The 16771-nt window shown below is 36.1% G+C and overlaps 1 protein-coding gene across 3 annotated transcripts in view; it reads right to left on the bottom strand.

Annotated features, from left to right (window-relative positions):
• Cr1l (complement C3b/C4b receptor 1 like) overlaps positions 1–16771 on the bottom strand; it is a 57185-nt gene that overhangs the window by 40058 nt on the left and 356 nt on the right. For all 3 annotated transcript variants that reach the window (XM_055609172.1, XM_055609171.1, XM_055609170.1), the window contains exons 2-4: positions 11380–11559; positions 10679–10778; positions 2276–2361 (exon numbers count right to left, since the gene is read on the bottom strand). In XM_055609172.1, the coding sequence (XP_055465147.1) occupies positions 2276–2361; positions 10679–10778; positions 11380–11551 (358 nt within the window). In that variant the 5' untranslated portion in view covers positions 11552–11559. The remainder of the gene's footprint in view (positions 1–2275; positions 2362–10678; positions 10779–11379; positions 11560–16771) is intronic.

Below are 16771 nucleotides of genomic sequence, written 5' to 3'. Positions count from 1 at the left end.
GAACTTCTGCTCGGATGTGGTCGGTGGTAGCTCAGTAACCAAGTAGTTTTCCAAAGTAAGGGGAACACGGACTATTTCTAACAGGATCTCAAGGGCAGGCTGTTTGACACCCCCCCACACACACACACACACAGGGGAGGAGCAGTCTGTTAGGCCACAGAGGAGGACTTTGCAGCCAGCCCTGAAGATACCTGATAAAACAGGGTCAAATGAAAGGGGAGGAGGTCCTCCCCTATCAGTGGACTTGGAAAGGGGCAGGGAGGAGACCAGGGAGGGAGTGTGGGGTTGGGGAGGGAATGAGGGAGCGGGATACAGCTGGGACACAGAGTTAACAAAATGTAACTAAAAAGAAAAATAAAATTAAAAATATATATATATATATACAACACAAAAAAAAATAAATAAATAAAGTATGGATCAAAATAAATCCCCACTTTTAGCCTTATGGTGTTTTTCAAGAAGTTGTGCTGTATCTTCCATATATGAAAGTATAGGTTCTTCCACAGCTTCACTAACCTTGGAATATTGAACAAGATTTTACTAATCTGCCAATTAGGATGATAATTATACTAGAGATAGAAACAATATAATTTATAGTGAACTGAAGTAAAAATAAGATTTGAAGGCTCTCATACATTTGTATTTTCTCTACATTTAAAAAAGGACATCCAGGACAAAGGAGAACTTAAAGGAAGTAGCCAAGAACAACTGCAGTTGTCTTCTATCTTATGGTTACTATTACTGAGATGAAAACCATAACCAAAAGCAACTTGAGGAGGGAAGAATTTACTTGGCTTACATAACTTGAAACACAGTCCACTGACAGAAACCAAGGCAAGAACCTGAAGGTAGGAGCTGATACAGAAGCCATGAAGCAGTGCTGCTTACTAGCTGTTTCTCCCTTCCTTCCTTCCTTTCTTTCTTTTCCTTCCTTCCTTTCTTTTTCTTTCCTTCTTCCTTCCTTCCTTCCTTCCTTCCTTCCTTCCTTCCTTCCTTCCTTCCTTCTTCCTTCCTTTCTTTTTTCTTTCTTTCTTTTCTTTCTTTCTGTATCTCTGTCTCTCTTTCTCTCTTTGTATGTTGTTTTTTAAATTAAATTAAATTTTTTATTCATTTTGTATCCTGATTATAGGCTCATCTCAACTCACCTCCCACTCCTACCCTCCCTCCCATATTCCTCAGAAAAGGGGAGCCCCCCTTCCTGTCTGCCCTAGCATTTCCTCTTCCCCTGTGGCCCGGCAATACAGACCTACAAGGCAGAAGTGATCAAAACGCTAGCAGGAAAGTCCAAGTCATATGCAGTCCCCACTCTCCTTACTTGAGGACCCACATAAAGCCTAAGCTGCCTATCTGCTACATATTTTTGGAGGGAGGGTATCTAGGTCTAGTCCATGCATGGTCCTTGGTTGATGCTTCAGCCTCTGCAAGCCCTTCTGGGTCCTGGTTAGTTGGGTCTGTTGGTCTTCTTGTGGAGGTCCTGTCATCTCCAGGTCCATCATCCTCCCACTTTTTCACAAGACTCCATATGTATTGCCCAATGTTTGGGTATGAGTATCAGTGTCTGTTTTGAGGTGTTGCTGGGTGGGGTTCCTCAAAGGCTTGACAACTCAGATAGGCTCCTGTCTGCAGGCTTAGCAGAGTATCATTCATAGTGTCAGGGGTTGGTACTCTCAGCCTGCTTTCTTACAGAACCCAGGGCCACCAGCCCAGAACTAGCACCACCCACAATGGGTTGGGCCCTGTCACATAGATCAGTAATTAAGAAAACGCCATATAGGCTTACCTATAGCCAGATCTTGTGGGGACATTTTCTCAATTGAGAATCCTTATTCTCAAATGACTCTACCTTGAGTCAAATTGGGATAAAACCAGCCAGAACATCTTCATTTACTTGAAGAACAGATTATACAAAAGGAAATTTTTTTAATTTTATTTATTTATTTAGTTTTCTATTTCAGATTTTTATTTTTATTTATTTTTTATTATTAGTTACATTTTATTAACTCTGTATCCCAGCTGTATCCCACTCCCTCATTCCCTCCCAATCCCATCCGCCCTCCCTTTTCTCCTCCCTGCCCCTTTCCAAGTCCACTGATTGGGAATTTTAAGAAAAAAATTTAAAATCCCTTATAGGGCTATAGGTTTATGTCTGTATTAGAGAACTTCCTAGCAAGTATGAGGCCATGGGTTCAATCTCAGTTTTTCAAAATATATATAATTCAAGAGAAAATTTAAAATACATGAGTAAAAGCAACAACAACAACAAAATTCAACTTACAATCACAAACAGGCGCCTCATTATCCCAAGTGACAGTGTTATCTGAGACGATGCATACAGCAGAGGAAGAACCAATGAGACGGTATCTGTGCACAGAATAAAGAATGACAAACAATGACAAACAAACAATTAATTGCCTGCTTAAACTGCTGCTTCCTAGAGATTACTATGTTAGAAATTTCCAGATATGTTTTTCCTTGTCAAAGACCATGACTTCTCAAATCTTACACCCTTCTTTGGACTTTTTGATTTTCTTCTTCATGTCTTCCTAACTAAATGAGATTTCTCTTTATTATCTTATCATACAATCTGTGGTAAATTATAGTTGTTTCCTATAAGTCTTATTTTTAAAATCATTACAAACTTCTTGAGGGTAAAGAAAATGTCATATGCATTTGTGTATATCATACTATATGAATTCATTTATACTTTGTAAGCAATAATGTGAATGCCTAGATAAGGAAATGCTTTATCAGCAAGTTTCATTAACCAAGAGCTAAAAGAACTCAAACTGATTAAAAAATTAAACAAAGATCTCACATTTAAATCAGCAATTCTCGATAGTAAAGTCAACAATACTCAATTGAGTAATATGTTGCAAATTGTCTAGTATGCCATAAAATTAAAACAATTCATGAAACATTTCAACAACTGGACTTATACCTATTTTGTTAGATTTTATATGTAAACATATCATTTTGGAAGTACAACTATAAGAGCTATATTTTAAATTTAAATTCCACTTGCTCTTTTTCCTATGAGAAAGAGACACTGGGATTTTTGGGGGGCGGGGTGGGAGGGGTTGAGCCAGGGTTTCTCTGTATAGTCCTGGCTATCCTGGAACATGTTCTATATTCCAGGCTGGTCTCAAACTCAGAGATTCACCTGTCTCTACTTCCCAAGTGCTAGAATTACAGGCAAGCGCTATCACTGCCTGGCAGAAGAACATTTTTACACAATTTTATATGTGTAGGCTTGCATATTTACCACCACATCAAGATGTAGAATAGACCAAGATCTCTTGTACCTGTCCTTTTACTGTGACACTCACTTTGCTTCTTTCTACTCCTGATTTTCCTCCCACATTCTTATGTTTGGTGATCATATCTATAATTATATACTCTTTTAAAAGTTATACAAAGAGTCATATAGAATATACCCATATATGATTAGTTTTCTACTCAGCATAATTCCTGAAGATTTACCAAACAATTATTTTTGTTATAAATTAGAGCCCATAGCATGGATGTACCACCACTCAACTATTTATCTATTGATGGACATTTTAGTCCTTTGATGTTATTGGCTACTGTGAATAAAGTAGCTATGATTATTTTGAAGTTATTTGGTATAACTATAAATTTTCACTTCTTTTTGCATTTCTGTGTTGTATGTGTGCTGTTATTTTCCTATAAGTTATTTGGTATAACTATAAATTTTCACTTCTTTTTGCATTCCTTGTTGTATGTGCTTGTTATTTTCCTATAAGTTATTTGGTATAAATATAAATTTTCATTTCTTTTTGCATTTCTGTGTTGTATGTGCTGTTATTTTCCTATAACAGTGACCAAATATCTGACAAAAAGCAACCCCAGGAGAAGTGGCTTATTTTGGTGCAAGTTTGAGAAGGTAACGACTCTCTTGGTAGAAAGAACATGGTAGTTTGTGACAGTGGGAATTCGTGTAGCTGAGACTCTTTACATCTCAGTGGACCCAAGCAGTAGACAGCAGGGAACGCTGGTGCTCAACTAGCTTTCTCTGTTCTCTTTTCAATTAAAACTTTATTATATTTACTTATTGTGTGTGTGTGTGTCCTGTTTATTGACGAAGTCTATTAACTTAATTGTGACTTTGTTTGAAATGACGAATTAATTGAGTGGTCTCAAATCAGATTTTTTTTCATTCAGTCTTAGTGTGGTTCCATTTTTTACATAGTTCATGGACCAAATAAAATTTCTTTTAGTGCATAAGGTAAATTAAGGATCTAATCTAATTATTTTGATTAAACAATGCTTACTGCTTTGAAATCTCTTTTTAAATTAAATGTAGGTATATTTTTGGGCTTTGTATTACATTTTTAAGCTTTAGGGATTTTTGTTTTTATTTACATATTAATTTTTTTTAATGTGTGCTTTTTTAATGTGTGTTTGCCTTCATGTACGTTCACTGACTGCATGCTTCATGTCTATGGAGACCAGAAAAGGGTTGAATTCCCTGAAACTGAAGTTACGCAGAATAGTATGTTACAAAACACAAAATAAGAAGTAACAGTTAATTTCCAGATCCTTTAATTATATGTTGGGCAAATCCTTTAATTATATGTTAGGATTGTCAAAATATAGTTTTAAAACTCCAATTGTAAGCTGTTCAGAAGAGATTCACATAAGACATAATGATATATCAAGGTAATAGGTACAAATAGATAAATGTATAGCATTAAAATAATAAAGTAAAAATGTACTTTTTAAAGTATATAACAGATTTTAGTCAACATGTAAAATGGATTTTAATAAAAAATAATTACTGGAGATAAACAGGAATTAAAATAATGATAAAAGTGTTAATACTCATTAATAATATCTAAGTATTAGATGTACATGCGCCTAATTATATAGCTTCAATAAAGTGAAACAAATAAATAGAAACTCAAGAAAGGAACCACTTCTAGAACAGTTGAGAGATTAAGTGTACTATAAAGTATGTACATGATTTGATCCAAATAAACTGATTCATGCACCTTAATTTCAAGGCCACATGGTTCATTTATGAAAACTGGCTAAATAGCAAAAAAGGAAACTACAATGAATTTCTGGTACTCATTATTAAAGAGAATGCATCCCATGATCAAAAAGCAATTAGCTTAAAAGCTAATAACAAAAAGCTTTAAATGTTTATACATTTAAAAATCTAAGAGTTAGGGCTAGAAGAATGGCTCAGACCCAGGTTTAGTAACCAGCCCCAACTGTCTGAAACTCTCTTAAATATTAGAATAGAAGAACAATGAAAATAAGGTAGATGAAAATTTGAGAAAAAATTTAATTATTAGGTAAAATAAATTAGGAAAATAATGCACCAGACCCCTAAAAGAACATAGCAGAAAAAGGAAATAGCAGAAATAAATGTAATATACAATATACAAGCGATCAACAAAAAAGTTTCACTTCTGAAACATGTATGAAAAGGCAGAATAAAAGGACAAGAGATGAAAACATAATTCTAAAAATGAGAAAAACACATTAATTATAAATTTTATAGTAAGACTTATGATAATAAAAATGAAAACTTAATAGGATATTATTGTTAGGAAAAATGAAGATTTATGAATGCTGTAAATGAACAAACTGAAAATATGTACTCAGCAAAACCAGCCTGACACAAAATATCTCATGCAGAATCTCACTTACATGAACTGTCCAAAATCATGGAGATTTATAAGAGAAGTAGGTAGTTGTACATTCCTTTGAGAATGGTAAAAATTCCTTTGTGCTCCTATCTCAGAGGAAAGACTCTCTGCCTTTCACCACTGCATACAATGTTACTTGTGGGCTACCATATTCATGTATTTCATGAAGCTATAACCCTTTTATGCCTAAGTTTTTAGAGATCTTTTCCAACCATGAAAAATCTGAATTTTTTCAAATGTCTTTTTTTCCTTCCAGTAAAATGGCTATGTTTTTATACCTCATTCTGTTTGTACAATTTTTCATATTTTATTTGCATATGTCAAGTCAAGCTTGCAATTCAGGAATAAATCCCATTTAATCATGATATATTACAGTGGGTGTGTTATATAAACTTATATGGGGTCTGTGTGAAAGTGTGGCAGGTATGTGCATGAGGAGTTGTAAAACTACCTCTCATTGAACTGAAAACTCACTGTTTTGGCCAATAAGCTCTTAGGATCTGTTTGTCTCCCACTCCCCCAGTGCTATGATTACAGGTACATGAAGCCTTGGCTGACTTTCTACATGGATGTTGGAGATTCATCTTACTAACCCCCACGTATGCACTTGAGAATTCTGTCTGCTAGTAATTTGTAGAGAATATTTATACCATGTTTATTAAGGATATTGGCCTGTAAATTTCTTCTGTCGTCATGTCTGGTTTTGGTATTAACTTAAAACTGGCCTCATGACATGGGTTAGAATTCAGTGGTGAAGCCATTACCAACATGAAGTAGAATTAAGGTTGTAACCTGTAAGATACCTTGGCCTGCAGAAAATACAACTCAGAGCTCTGCCTGTGTTAATGGTGAGAAGGTTGTCAGCATGCATTTATGGAAAGAAAAGAAAGGGTCACAAGAAGGCTACTAGGATTTATTTGAGGCAGAAGACTAACTGGGAGTTATACTTCAATAATGTAGTTTTTCATGAGTTATCTGTGCTGTGAGTAGAACTTTTTGGTGATAAAGTTGCCTTTGAGACAACCATTCTCCTGCAAGTAATTTTGGAAAATTCATTGATTCATCAAGCTGGACTTGGATAGAATCTTTTCTTTGATCTGCCATTATCCTCCTTACCTGTATGAATAGCTGTTTCTTTACTTTATCCCAGGAAAAGTTATACATCTATGATATTGTCTATTGTGATAGTTTTTCATTTAGTTTGTCTAATAATGACCACCCTGCCTTATTCCATTTGCCATTTTCATGAAGTATATTTTCCCTTCATTTGCTTTCATATTATGTGTCTTTAAAGCTATAGCTTAACTTTTTTGTAGTCAAGTGCATATTGTTTTATCTATTCAGAAACTCTAGATTTGTTTTTTATTACAGCATACAACTAATTTTCTTTCAAAGCAAATTATAGATAGGTAAGGAATGGCACTTATTATTTTGTTTTCTAGTTTGTTTCCATTCTTTCTCACTTGTTTTCTTCCTCTGTAATTTGACGATCCTTTGGTAGTAGTTAGGTTTAATAACTTTATCTTTGTATATTTACAACAGGTTGCCTTTGTGATTGCTTTCAAGCTTACATAAAATATCTTATAGTAATAATAATTGTGCTACTGATAACATCTTAACTAAGGTGGTATGATGGAAGAAAGGAGAATAATAAAACAAGAAGGGTTAAGTAGGGTAGGAAAGTGGAGGGTAGAATTGAGAAAGGAATGTAGGGAGGATAACTGTCCTAGTTTGTGTCTCCATTACTATGACAGAACAATGATCAAAAGTAAATAAGGGTTAAGAAAGGGTTTATTTGGCTTACACTTCCATGATACAGCCCAGCATCCGGGGAAGTCAGGGCAGTAACCCAACCAGGACCTAGCAGCAGGAACTAAAGCAGAGACCACAGAGGAATGCTGCTTACTGGCTCGCTCTCCTGTTCATACTCAGGCAGCTTTTCTATATAACTCAGGACTACCTGCCCAGGGATGGCACCACTCATGGTGAGCTGGAACCTCCACATCAATCATTAATCAAGCAATGCCCCACAGAAATACACACAGGTCAATCTAATGGAGACAATTCCTCAATGAGGTTCCTTCCTCCCAGGTGTCTCTAACTTGTGCCAAGTTGATAAAAACTAACCAACATAATAACACTAAAGACCTTTGAAAAATTCATACAGAACCCTACTACTGTAGAAGTTTTAATATATACATATATAAAAGAAGCTTAAATGACATTATGCCGTAACTGGAGGACAATGTCTCTTACAGATATCATAGGATATTAAATAAAAAAAGCATGGTGTCAGGTATAGGCTCTTTTTTTTTTTTTTTTTTGAGTTGCTGATTAGTGGTATTACCATTGCTCTTGGTTACCTTTCAGAACTTGATGCTAAGACCCTATTGCTAAAGATATAACATATTTGAGTCATAGAACATGAAGAAATCAAAGTGGTAGTGACCTGGAAGCTTTAACTGTATTGGCTAGCTTTCGAAGTACTTGAATGATCTAGGTACAGTCTAAACCACAGTAATCACTGGCATGGCAAGATATGCCCTCTGGTGCACATTTTTTGTTTTGTTTTTTCAGACCGGGTTTCTCTCCTCAGCTGTCTTGGACTCGCTTTGTAGACCAGGCTGGTCTGGAACTCACAGTGATCCACCTGCCTCTGCCTCTGGGATTATAGGCATGTGTCACCACACCTGGCCCCTGGTACTATATTGACAAAAAATTTAAAAATAATACCATTTTCTGTTTAGATTTAAGGCCTGTTTAGATACACAAGAATGTAATATATATCTGCTACTGTTACCTGGGCCAAAAACAGGTTGGTTAGGTCATAGGCCCTAGAGAAGAATCTGATAATATTATTCTGCTAAATAAACATAGTAATAAACTGCACCCTAAGTTCTTATCTTAGTCAGTGTCCAGAGAACAAGAAAGTATAGGATGGTCAGCCCTAAATAGGACATCTATATCATGAATTCTACACGTCTACACTCGAGGATCAGGCATTAGCATAGAGAAAAGAGCAGAAGGATTCTAAGAGCCAGTGACAGTGATTGACTGTTAAAGAACAGTGTTGTCCGGTCATGACAGGGCCACTGCACATATAAACTCACAGCAGCTGTGACTGTGTGTATAACACCTGCATAAGATCAAGCCTGACAAAATCCCAGCATGGATGGGGAAGGGCTAATGAAGTCTCACATCTAGCTGAGGAGCTGTTCGTAATTGATGGCTGTTGGTGGAAGGAGAATAATTTTTCTTGAGGAATAGAGTCCCTAAGAAATTGCCCATGTTTTAGTAGATGGTCTTAAATCCATGCACAAATAGATAGCACTAAGTGGATTCAGTGGCTTTAAAATCAGAGCCTATGAAGGTGAGAGGGAAGAGTGGTAGTGGGAAGTAGGGAAAGAATGAGAGGGGTAAGAAGAGGGAAGTATATTTGATCACCTAGATATACATGGGTGAAATTCTCAACCAGTAATACTTTTTAAGTTTTATATTTTAATATTCCTTCTTCCACTTATTATTTTCAATATACATGTTGTAATCCATAGAAAATTATTGAAATATAAACTGAAGTTCCCTGAAAAAAATAATCACACCTATATTAAAGATTCTACATGTCTGACTAATTAGATTGTAGAGAGCTGGAATGCAGTCAGTTACTGCTGCTTTAGCAAGTTCATTATGTGGTGCCATGTTTTCTGGTGAGCTGTGGTCTTTTTGCTTATGGTTTGTTGAACCTTAAACGGAGGCAGGCAGTCCAGTCTTTACAAGCATTTCACAAGTCACTGTACTCTAATTGGATCTATGGGTTAGTTTATTGTTGGAGTCTTCAGACATATTAGTCTGCTGCCTATTTCAGAAATGTATGGCATCTTTCATTTCTTTACAACCTTGTTGACATTTCCTATCGTCTCCTTTTTAGAAACATTTTCTTCAGCGAGTCAATATCTCAAAACAGTTATAATTTGCATTTTAATGACCATATGCAGTAACTACCTTTTTCTTATAGTCCATCTGTGCATTTTCTTTGGAGAAATGTTTAATCCCTTGCTCATTTTTGTTTTGTTTTGAGACAGAGCCTTCTTATGACCTAGCTGGTTTGGAACTCAGTATGTAGACCAGAATGGCCTTGAATCCAGAGATATTGTTGCCTCTGTCTCCTGAGTTCTGAGATTAAAGTACATGCACCACCATACCAGGCTCAAAGATGTATTTCCAGTTTTTAATTATGCGTGTGTGTGTGTGTGTGTGTGCAGAACCAGTGAAGACCTAAGTGCTTCAGTTCCCTAGAGCTATAGTTACCGACAGATGCAGGTCGAGGAACTGACCCCAGGTGCTCTGCAAGGGAAATATATATCCTTAACACTTCAGCCATCTCTTCGGCACCTCCTTTGCCTATTTCAAAAATTATTTGTCTTCTCATTGGAGTTATAAGAACTCATATATTATGGAAACATGTTTTTAAAATTCTATGCTTTACAAATATTTTTTTCTATTTGTGTTATTTCAAAAGTATTCTTTGAAAACGTTTTAAAGTTTTTGAACACCCCCCCATATACCATTTTTATTTGGGTCTTATTAAGAACTGAGACTTCTGTAACTATGAATTAAAATACACCTTTCCTCTTTTCAATTCATTATCTCAATTATTTTGTCATAGTAATAGTCAGTCGGAAGCTGACATGCGTGTTCTTTTGCTTATTCAGCAGGAATAACACATCTTTTCTACCTAATCATGTTATATTTCTGTTCATTTCAATCAAAAATTAAACAATCATGTTCAAGCCTTTTAAAGATAAGCAACATTTTGATGGTGTGGATTTGTTGTAGAGCATTTGCCTAGCATATTTAAAGCCTTGAGTTCAACCTGTAACACAAAACAAAACACAACCAAAAACCAAATCAGGAAGTAATAGAGTTGATGTCTTTACTGAGACATTACTAGAAGGTAGTACTGCTGTTCTAGAACTCTTGAAGAGATATTGTTGCCAACTCACCCTAGATTACAAGTATAACTAATACTGGATCCAAATCGAGTGTCTTTGTGTACATGTACCATGCCATTAAGAGGATCTGCAGGAGTTTCACATTGTCTACCTGTGAGAAAGAAAGGAACCAAGTAAAGTACTAAACTTTTCTTAGTTTATGAAGTTCTGATCTGACTGTAACTTACTATAGAGAGTATATATAATTTTAATATTTCACAGAATTTGGCACTTTGAGGAAATTCATCAGACATTACTTTCCAAAAAAAATTCCCATCCAACTTCTTTCTTATTGACTCATATTGACTCCTAAAAACATGTATACTTCATTTACAACCAAAGCATTCTTCTAAGTATTCCAATTCACAGACCTCAAAGTCTGGGATTTTTTTCATCTTAGTCATTAAGCATACTTTTCTTTGCTTCAGAATCATTAACTATTTAGTGACACCTGTACAAAGTCCGACACCCTAAGTGAAATATCCTGAGGATATTTCCCCTTAATCATGTTCTGTGACAGGCACTCTTATAAAATTCATTAACAGTTGAGAAGACAGATGAACAGAATAAAAAGATATGACCTACAAGAATGATCCATATGTACTATATACCTTAGATATGATTATTAATGACATGTCATAATCTAAAATCTAGACAAAGTGAGGCCAGCTCTACTATTTTATCGCAAAGGAGCTTCCACCATAGGTACTCACGTGTACACATATCTTTAGCACTTGTCCAGACTGAGTTTTGTTGGCAGGTGATGAAGAACTGCCTCCTGTTATATCCTGGGCGACATTCATACTTCAAAGATGTTCCAATGGGAAACTCAGATTCATCAGTTCGATTTTTAAGCATGGCAAATGGAAATGGTGATGGGGCCATACACTGGCCTGGAGGAGATACAACAGCATGACATTTAATGAAAGAACTTTCATCGTCCTTCATCACTCTGTTTTCCAGCAACCTCTAATGACCCATGATCCTTGTCACTGACATTTAGGACCAGCACTTTGATCAAGGCAAAATAATAATAATAATAATAAAATTCAAAAACTGAAACTATATTTCAATTTGTAAATATATTTTCTGATATATGTTTTGATTTAACTTCTATACTCAGTTATTTTCCCTTAGGCTTAGCAAGATTAATTGCTAGCTAGGGTCAAATAATATGTAATCAATAATTATCTATTGGAAAAAATCTTTTTAATTTAGTTTTGGAAATATTACATCTTTGTTATGACTTTTCCTTCTAATACTCCCAATTAATTCAAATTATGAGGAGGAGATTAAAGCATACAAAAAATTCTGGGCAGCATATTTCTAGCTATTTTTGAATACTACATCTTATTACATATTACATCTTACATCTTTTACATATTAACTGCATCTTATTTTGCACATGGTCAGCTTTATGCAACATGTATGTTAGTATAAAATTCTTTTATATACTTCTTAATTTTGATGGGTCTGCTTATTGTACTAGATGCTAAAAAAGACACATTCAAATATTCTATTTTAAGTATATTTGTATATTTCTGTTCATTATGCCCACCTTTTATTTTATATCTTGTATCATTAGAACATCCAAATTTAAATTTTATATTTCATAAGATTAACCTTTATCATAATAAAATATGCATAATTTTCATAATGGATAGTTTCATGTTGTTTTGTGAAATAAAACTAAGTAGAATAGCATATTTAATAATCCAATGTATCAACTGGTTTGTTTGATTGATTTAATTTTTGTTTGTGTCTGTGCTTGGTGTGCATGAGTCTATGCATGGTTCTGCATGTGTGTGGTTACAGGTGCATATGCATGTTTAAGGTGATATTGGAAATGATCCTTTATCACTTTTCTAACTTTTTCATTAAAGCAGGGCCTTTCAGTGAAAGCCAGAACTTGCTGATATGGTTATCCTGCTAGCCAACTTGCTCTAAGGATCCCTCTATATTTGCAGAGGCTGGAATTACAGGTAGGCAGCTACACTCACCCAGTAACCTGCTTTCTCTAAACACAGATAGACTTAACTGTTTAGAATGTCATACAATTATCATACAAATGTCAGTCTTTGTTATCTCTTTGGTGTAGCTTTACAAAGTATAGTTACTTTGAGAGTCACCTAGGTTGCATGTATTTCATTGCTGAGAAATATTCAGTTAGATAAATATGCCATAATTTAATTGAAGGGAAATTTTATTATTTCCATTTATTGGCCATTACCAATAATGCAGCTAGGAAGGAGCTGTAGAGATAATTCAGCAATTAAGAGTACTTTCTGGTCTTCCAGGAGACTCAGGTTCAATTTCCAGTACCCACATGGCAGCTCACAATTTTCTGTGACTCCAGTCTCAGATTTCATGCCTTCTTCTGGTCTCTGGAGGTGTTATATGCATATGTTGCACAGACATACATACAGGCAAACACTACACACACTAAATAGAGATAAAATAAACATAAACAAAATCTAAAGAAAACAAAACAAACCACCGAGCTGTAAAAACGAATACAGATGTCTCTGCTGGGCACAGATTTTCAATTAATTAATTAATTTAAGATTCCGACCACAGTTTTCCCTACTTCCTCTCTTCCCCAATCCCTTCCCACCTAGGCACAGATTTTTATTTCTCTTAACTAAAAAACTGGGAGTAAAACACCCAGTCACATGATAGGAATTTTTTTTTTTTTGAGACACCACTGAGCTGCTTTCCATGAGTAATGTTTTATCTGCCAGTGAACAGCACATGACAATTTGAATTACTTCACTTATTGTTAACAGTTGGTATAGTGTGCCTTACTTTTAACCGTTCCTATGGATGTATATTCTTAGCTTATCACGTTTCATTTTGTTTTTGTCCTGGATGTCATAACCTACATTCAAATGTTCCATTTGAGGCACTGATTGATTCATCTTGAGTCAACAGAACTGTGAACTCATGATCACTTCCATGACTTTTTTTTTGTATTTTATTATTTATTATTTATTTTATTTTTTTATTATTAGTTACATTTTATTAACTCTGTATCCCAGCTGTATCTGCTCCCTCATTCCCTCCCAAACCCTCCCTCCCTCATCTCCTCCCTGCCCCTTTCCAAGTCCACTGATTGGGGAAGACCTCCTCCCCTTTCATCTGATCCTGTTTTATCAGGTATCTTCAGAACTGGCTACAAAGTCCTTCTCTGTGGCCTAGCAGGACTGCTCCTCCCTTGGGGGGTGGGGAGGTCAAAGAGCCTGCCATTGAGTTCCTGTCAGAAATAGTCCCTGTTCCCCTTACTATGGGAAACCAGTTGGTTACTGAGCTACCATGGGCTTCATCCGCACAGAGGTTCTATATCCACAGAGGACATATATCCATACATGGTCCTTGGTTGAGTGTCAGTCTCAGAAAAGACCCCTGTGCCCAGATATATTTGGTCCTTGTGGAGCTCCTATCCTTTCCACCTCATACACACTTCCATGACTTTAAGAGTATAAGCTGTCAACCTGAGCTACTCCGCTCCCATTCTACATACTTTACTCTTCAGTGGAGAGATTCTGTAAAGATTTTGCCTAAGCAATTTTATCAGTTAAAATAAAAAGAATACAACAAAAAATTTATAAATATGGTACGCATATTAAAGGAATGTCATACAAATGGAATAAACATTTTTTTTATTATTAATCTGTTATTGTTTTGTTTTGTTTTTTGAGAGGCTTTCTGTGTAGCCTTGGCTGTCTTGGAACTCATGCTGTAAACTAGGCTGGTCTCAAACTCACAGAGTTCCACCTACCTCAGCCTTCAAGGGTGCTGGGATTAAAGGTGTATATCACCATCACCTGGCTTGGAATAAACATTTTAAATATTTTGCTAGATATAATGATTTAGTATCATTAGCTAACACTGAGTGACAAGATTTATTGCAGATTTTGTTAATAGTAGTGTATCTAAAGCTGTATTTCAACTAGTAGTCTTGATACATTCTAGATTTTTGTTGTTGGCGGAGGTTTTTATCTAATATCACCCCTTCCTTTGAGTGTTTTTCACATACAATTTATATATGTGTGTATCATTTGGCAAGGGTAGTCAGTGAAACTACCTTGTGTGCTAGAATTAGTCTTTCTATAATCATATTCTGAGAGCATTTCTGATGTGCAGGACATTTTGGAAGTTGTTTTTCTAAGTGAGGTTATTTTTGCTAATATTAGATAATATAACCCATAAATGACACATCTGAGAGTATGAAAACTGAGATGCATCATGAAGCACAAGAAACATACTCTAATTCCTCTTCTTTGTCTTGTTATCGTCACCAGCAGAGTTAACAGAACTGACCCTACACAAGTACCTCAGGGCAGGGGCCTGCTGAAGTTCACCCACCCTCAACATATTCTAGGAACACTTCACTACAGGCCATTTGACAGCCCTAAATGTGATTTGCTTCAGTGAATGGCCTGTATGAGCCTGAGAAGAAAGTATATTCTACTGTTGTTGGAGGATTCTACACTTGCCAGTTCTACTGGTGTTGTGGAGTTTTGCTATGTCCCTACTGTTTTTCTGCCTGTCACATCAATCTAGTTTTGGCAGAGTGGTATTAAGGCTTCCAACTCTGAAAATGGGTTCATTTATTTCTGCTCACAGGTCTGCCTACTTTTGCTTCATCTCTTTTAATAATGCTGTCAGAAGCAACATTTAGACACTTAATTGACTTGCTGGATTCAAGCTCATCTGCTATACGTGCAGATTGAAAACCCACAACCAATTTGTCTCTGTATACCTTCAAGGTGAAGCTCCCACCATACTTTGTTTACATCACAAAGTGCTCTGGCCAGTGGAAGTATTCAGTTAATAGTTTCTTCATTTCAACTCCGTTGACTAAAGTACTCCATGTCTTGAGTCACATTTGGAACTTACTATGATAACCTTGGTAAATTTCAGCTTTAATTTGTTTGCAGTTGTTAATGCCTGGGGTTGTTGATAACAGTAGCCTAATAAATATGGCCAAACTGTAGCAATGTCTCAGCAAGAGGATGACTAACCACTGACAGGAGACGCCCTAACTTTCTTGGTATACTTCTTCTCTAAAAATAAAACTTTAAGTCTGATTACATATCTTCACCAGTCCAATTACTCTGTGTGCCTCGAGAGATTAAAAAAAAAAAAATTTAAGCACAACTTTTTGAGGAAATTTTGTTTTCTATTTTCTCTGCTTTCTTAGAAGAGAAGGTTCAGTTAATACATGCAATGGATCTAGTGGAAAAGCTTAAACCCTGAGTTAAACAAAAACACTTAAGACTGTCATTTCAACTGTCAATGCGTCAAAATAATGCAAAAGCCTTCAAGGAAGTCTTTCTCTAAGAAAGTTCTTTTGAACAGGAAAAAAAGGAAATTAGATGGGTAAAATGGGCACTCTTTTTCGTTTAACCATCACTAAAGTGTTTTATGTAAATTCTACGGTCCTTTCTACATGAAAAATATTTCACTACACCCTAGGGATTCCTTGTTCTTCAAATCCCAACCTAGGGTGGGAGTAGAAGGATCTTCTGTAAAGTAAGAATTCAAGTAAGTTGATGACGATTTGGGGTGCACAGTCCCAAGACAAAACAGTTTTCAAGTGACAACTGCATCCCTGGGCCTGTTTGTCTAGGCTTTCAGAGCAAATGCATAGGTAATGTCTCCAAGATAGAAATAAATTAAGCATCAAGACTTGGGTTAGCCACTTAACAACAATTAAATAGCAACACCACGAAAGACCTAAGTATCTCCTTTTTACAGATAAGGAAACATATACTAACTTTCCTCACAGCCAAATTCTAAAATTAGAAATTGGGTCTCTCGGATTTACGCACAGGTCCCAACCCGCCCCCACCCCTTTCTATCACCGCAATTGGCTCTACATTCGGTAAAGACAAGTACTCTGTACACCTAAAAGACAAGCAGCTGGGAGACCAAAGCGTTCCTGCCGGCTGAGTACCACCCAAGATCTGGGTTGAAAGCGCTCCACACTCAACCATGGGGAAGGGGAGCTGGAAACTCAAAAGAACGCCAGACCAGCGTGGGAGTCTGCGCTGAGCCCATTTACTGCGGATCTCGATGAGCCGCGCATCCGGACCGCCCAGA

The sequence above is a fragment of the Psammomys obesus genome, unplaced genomic scaffold (assembly GCF_907164565.1).
Source record: "Psammomys obesus unplaced genomic scaffold, mPsaObe1.curated_primary_1811, whole genome shotgun sequence".
In the NCBI taxonomy this organism is placed as follows: Eukaryota; Metazoa; Chordata; class Mammalia; order Rodentia; family Muridae; genus Psammomys; species Psammomys obesus.
The sequence above is the reverse complement of the archived record's forward strand: the minus strand, read 5'-3'. Positions and strand labels throughout refer to the sequence as shown.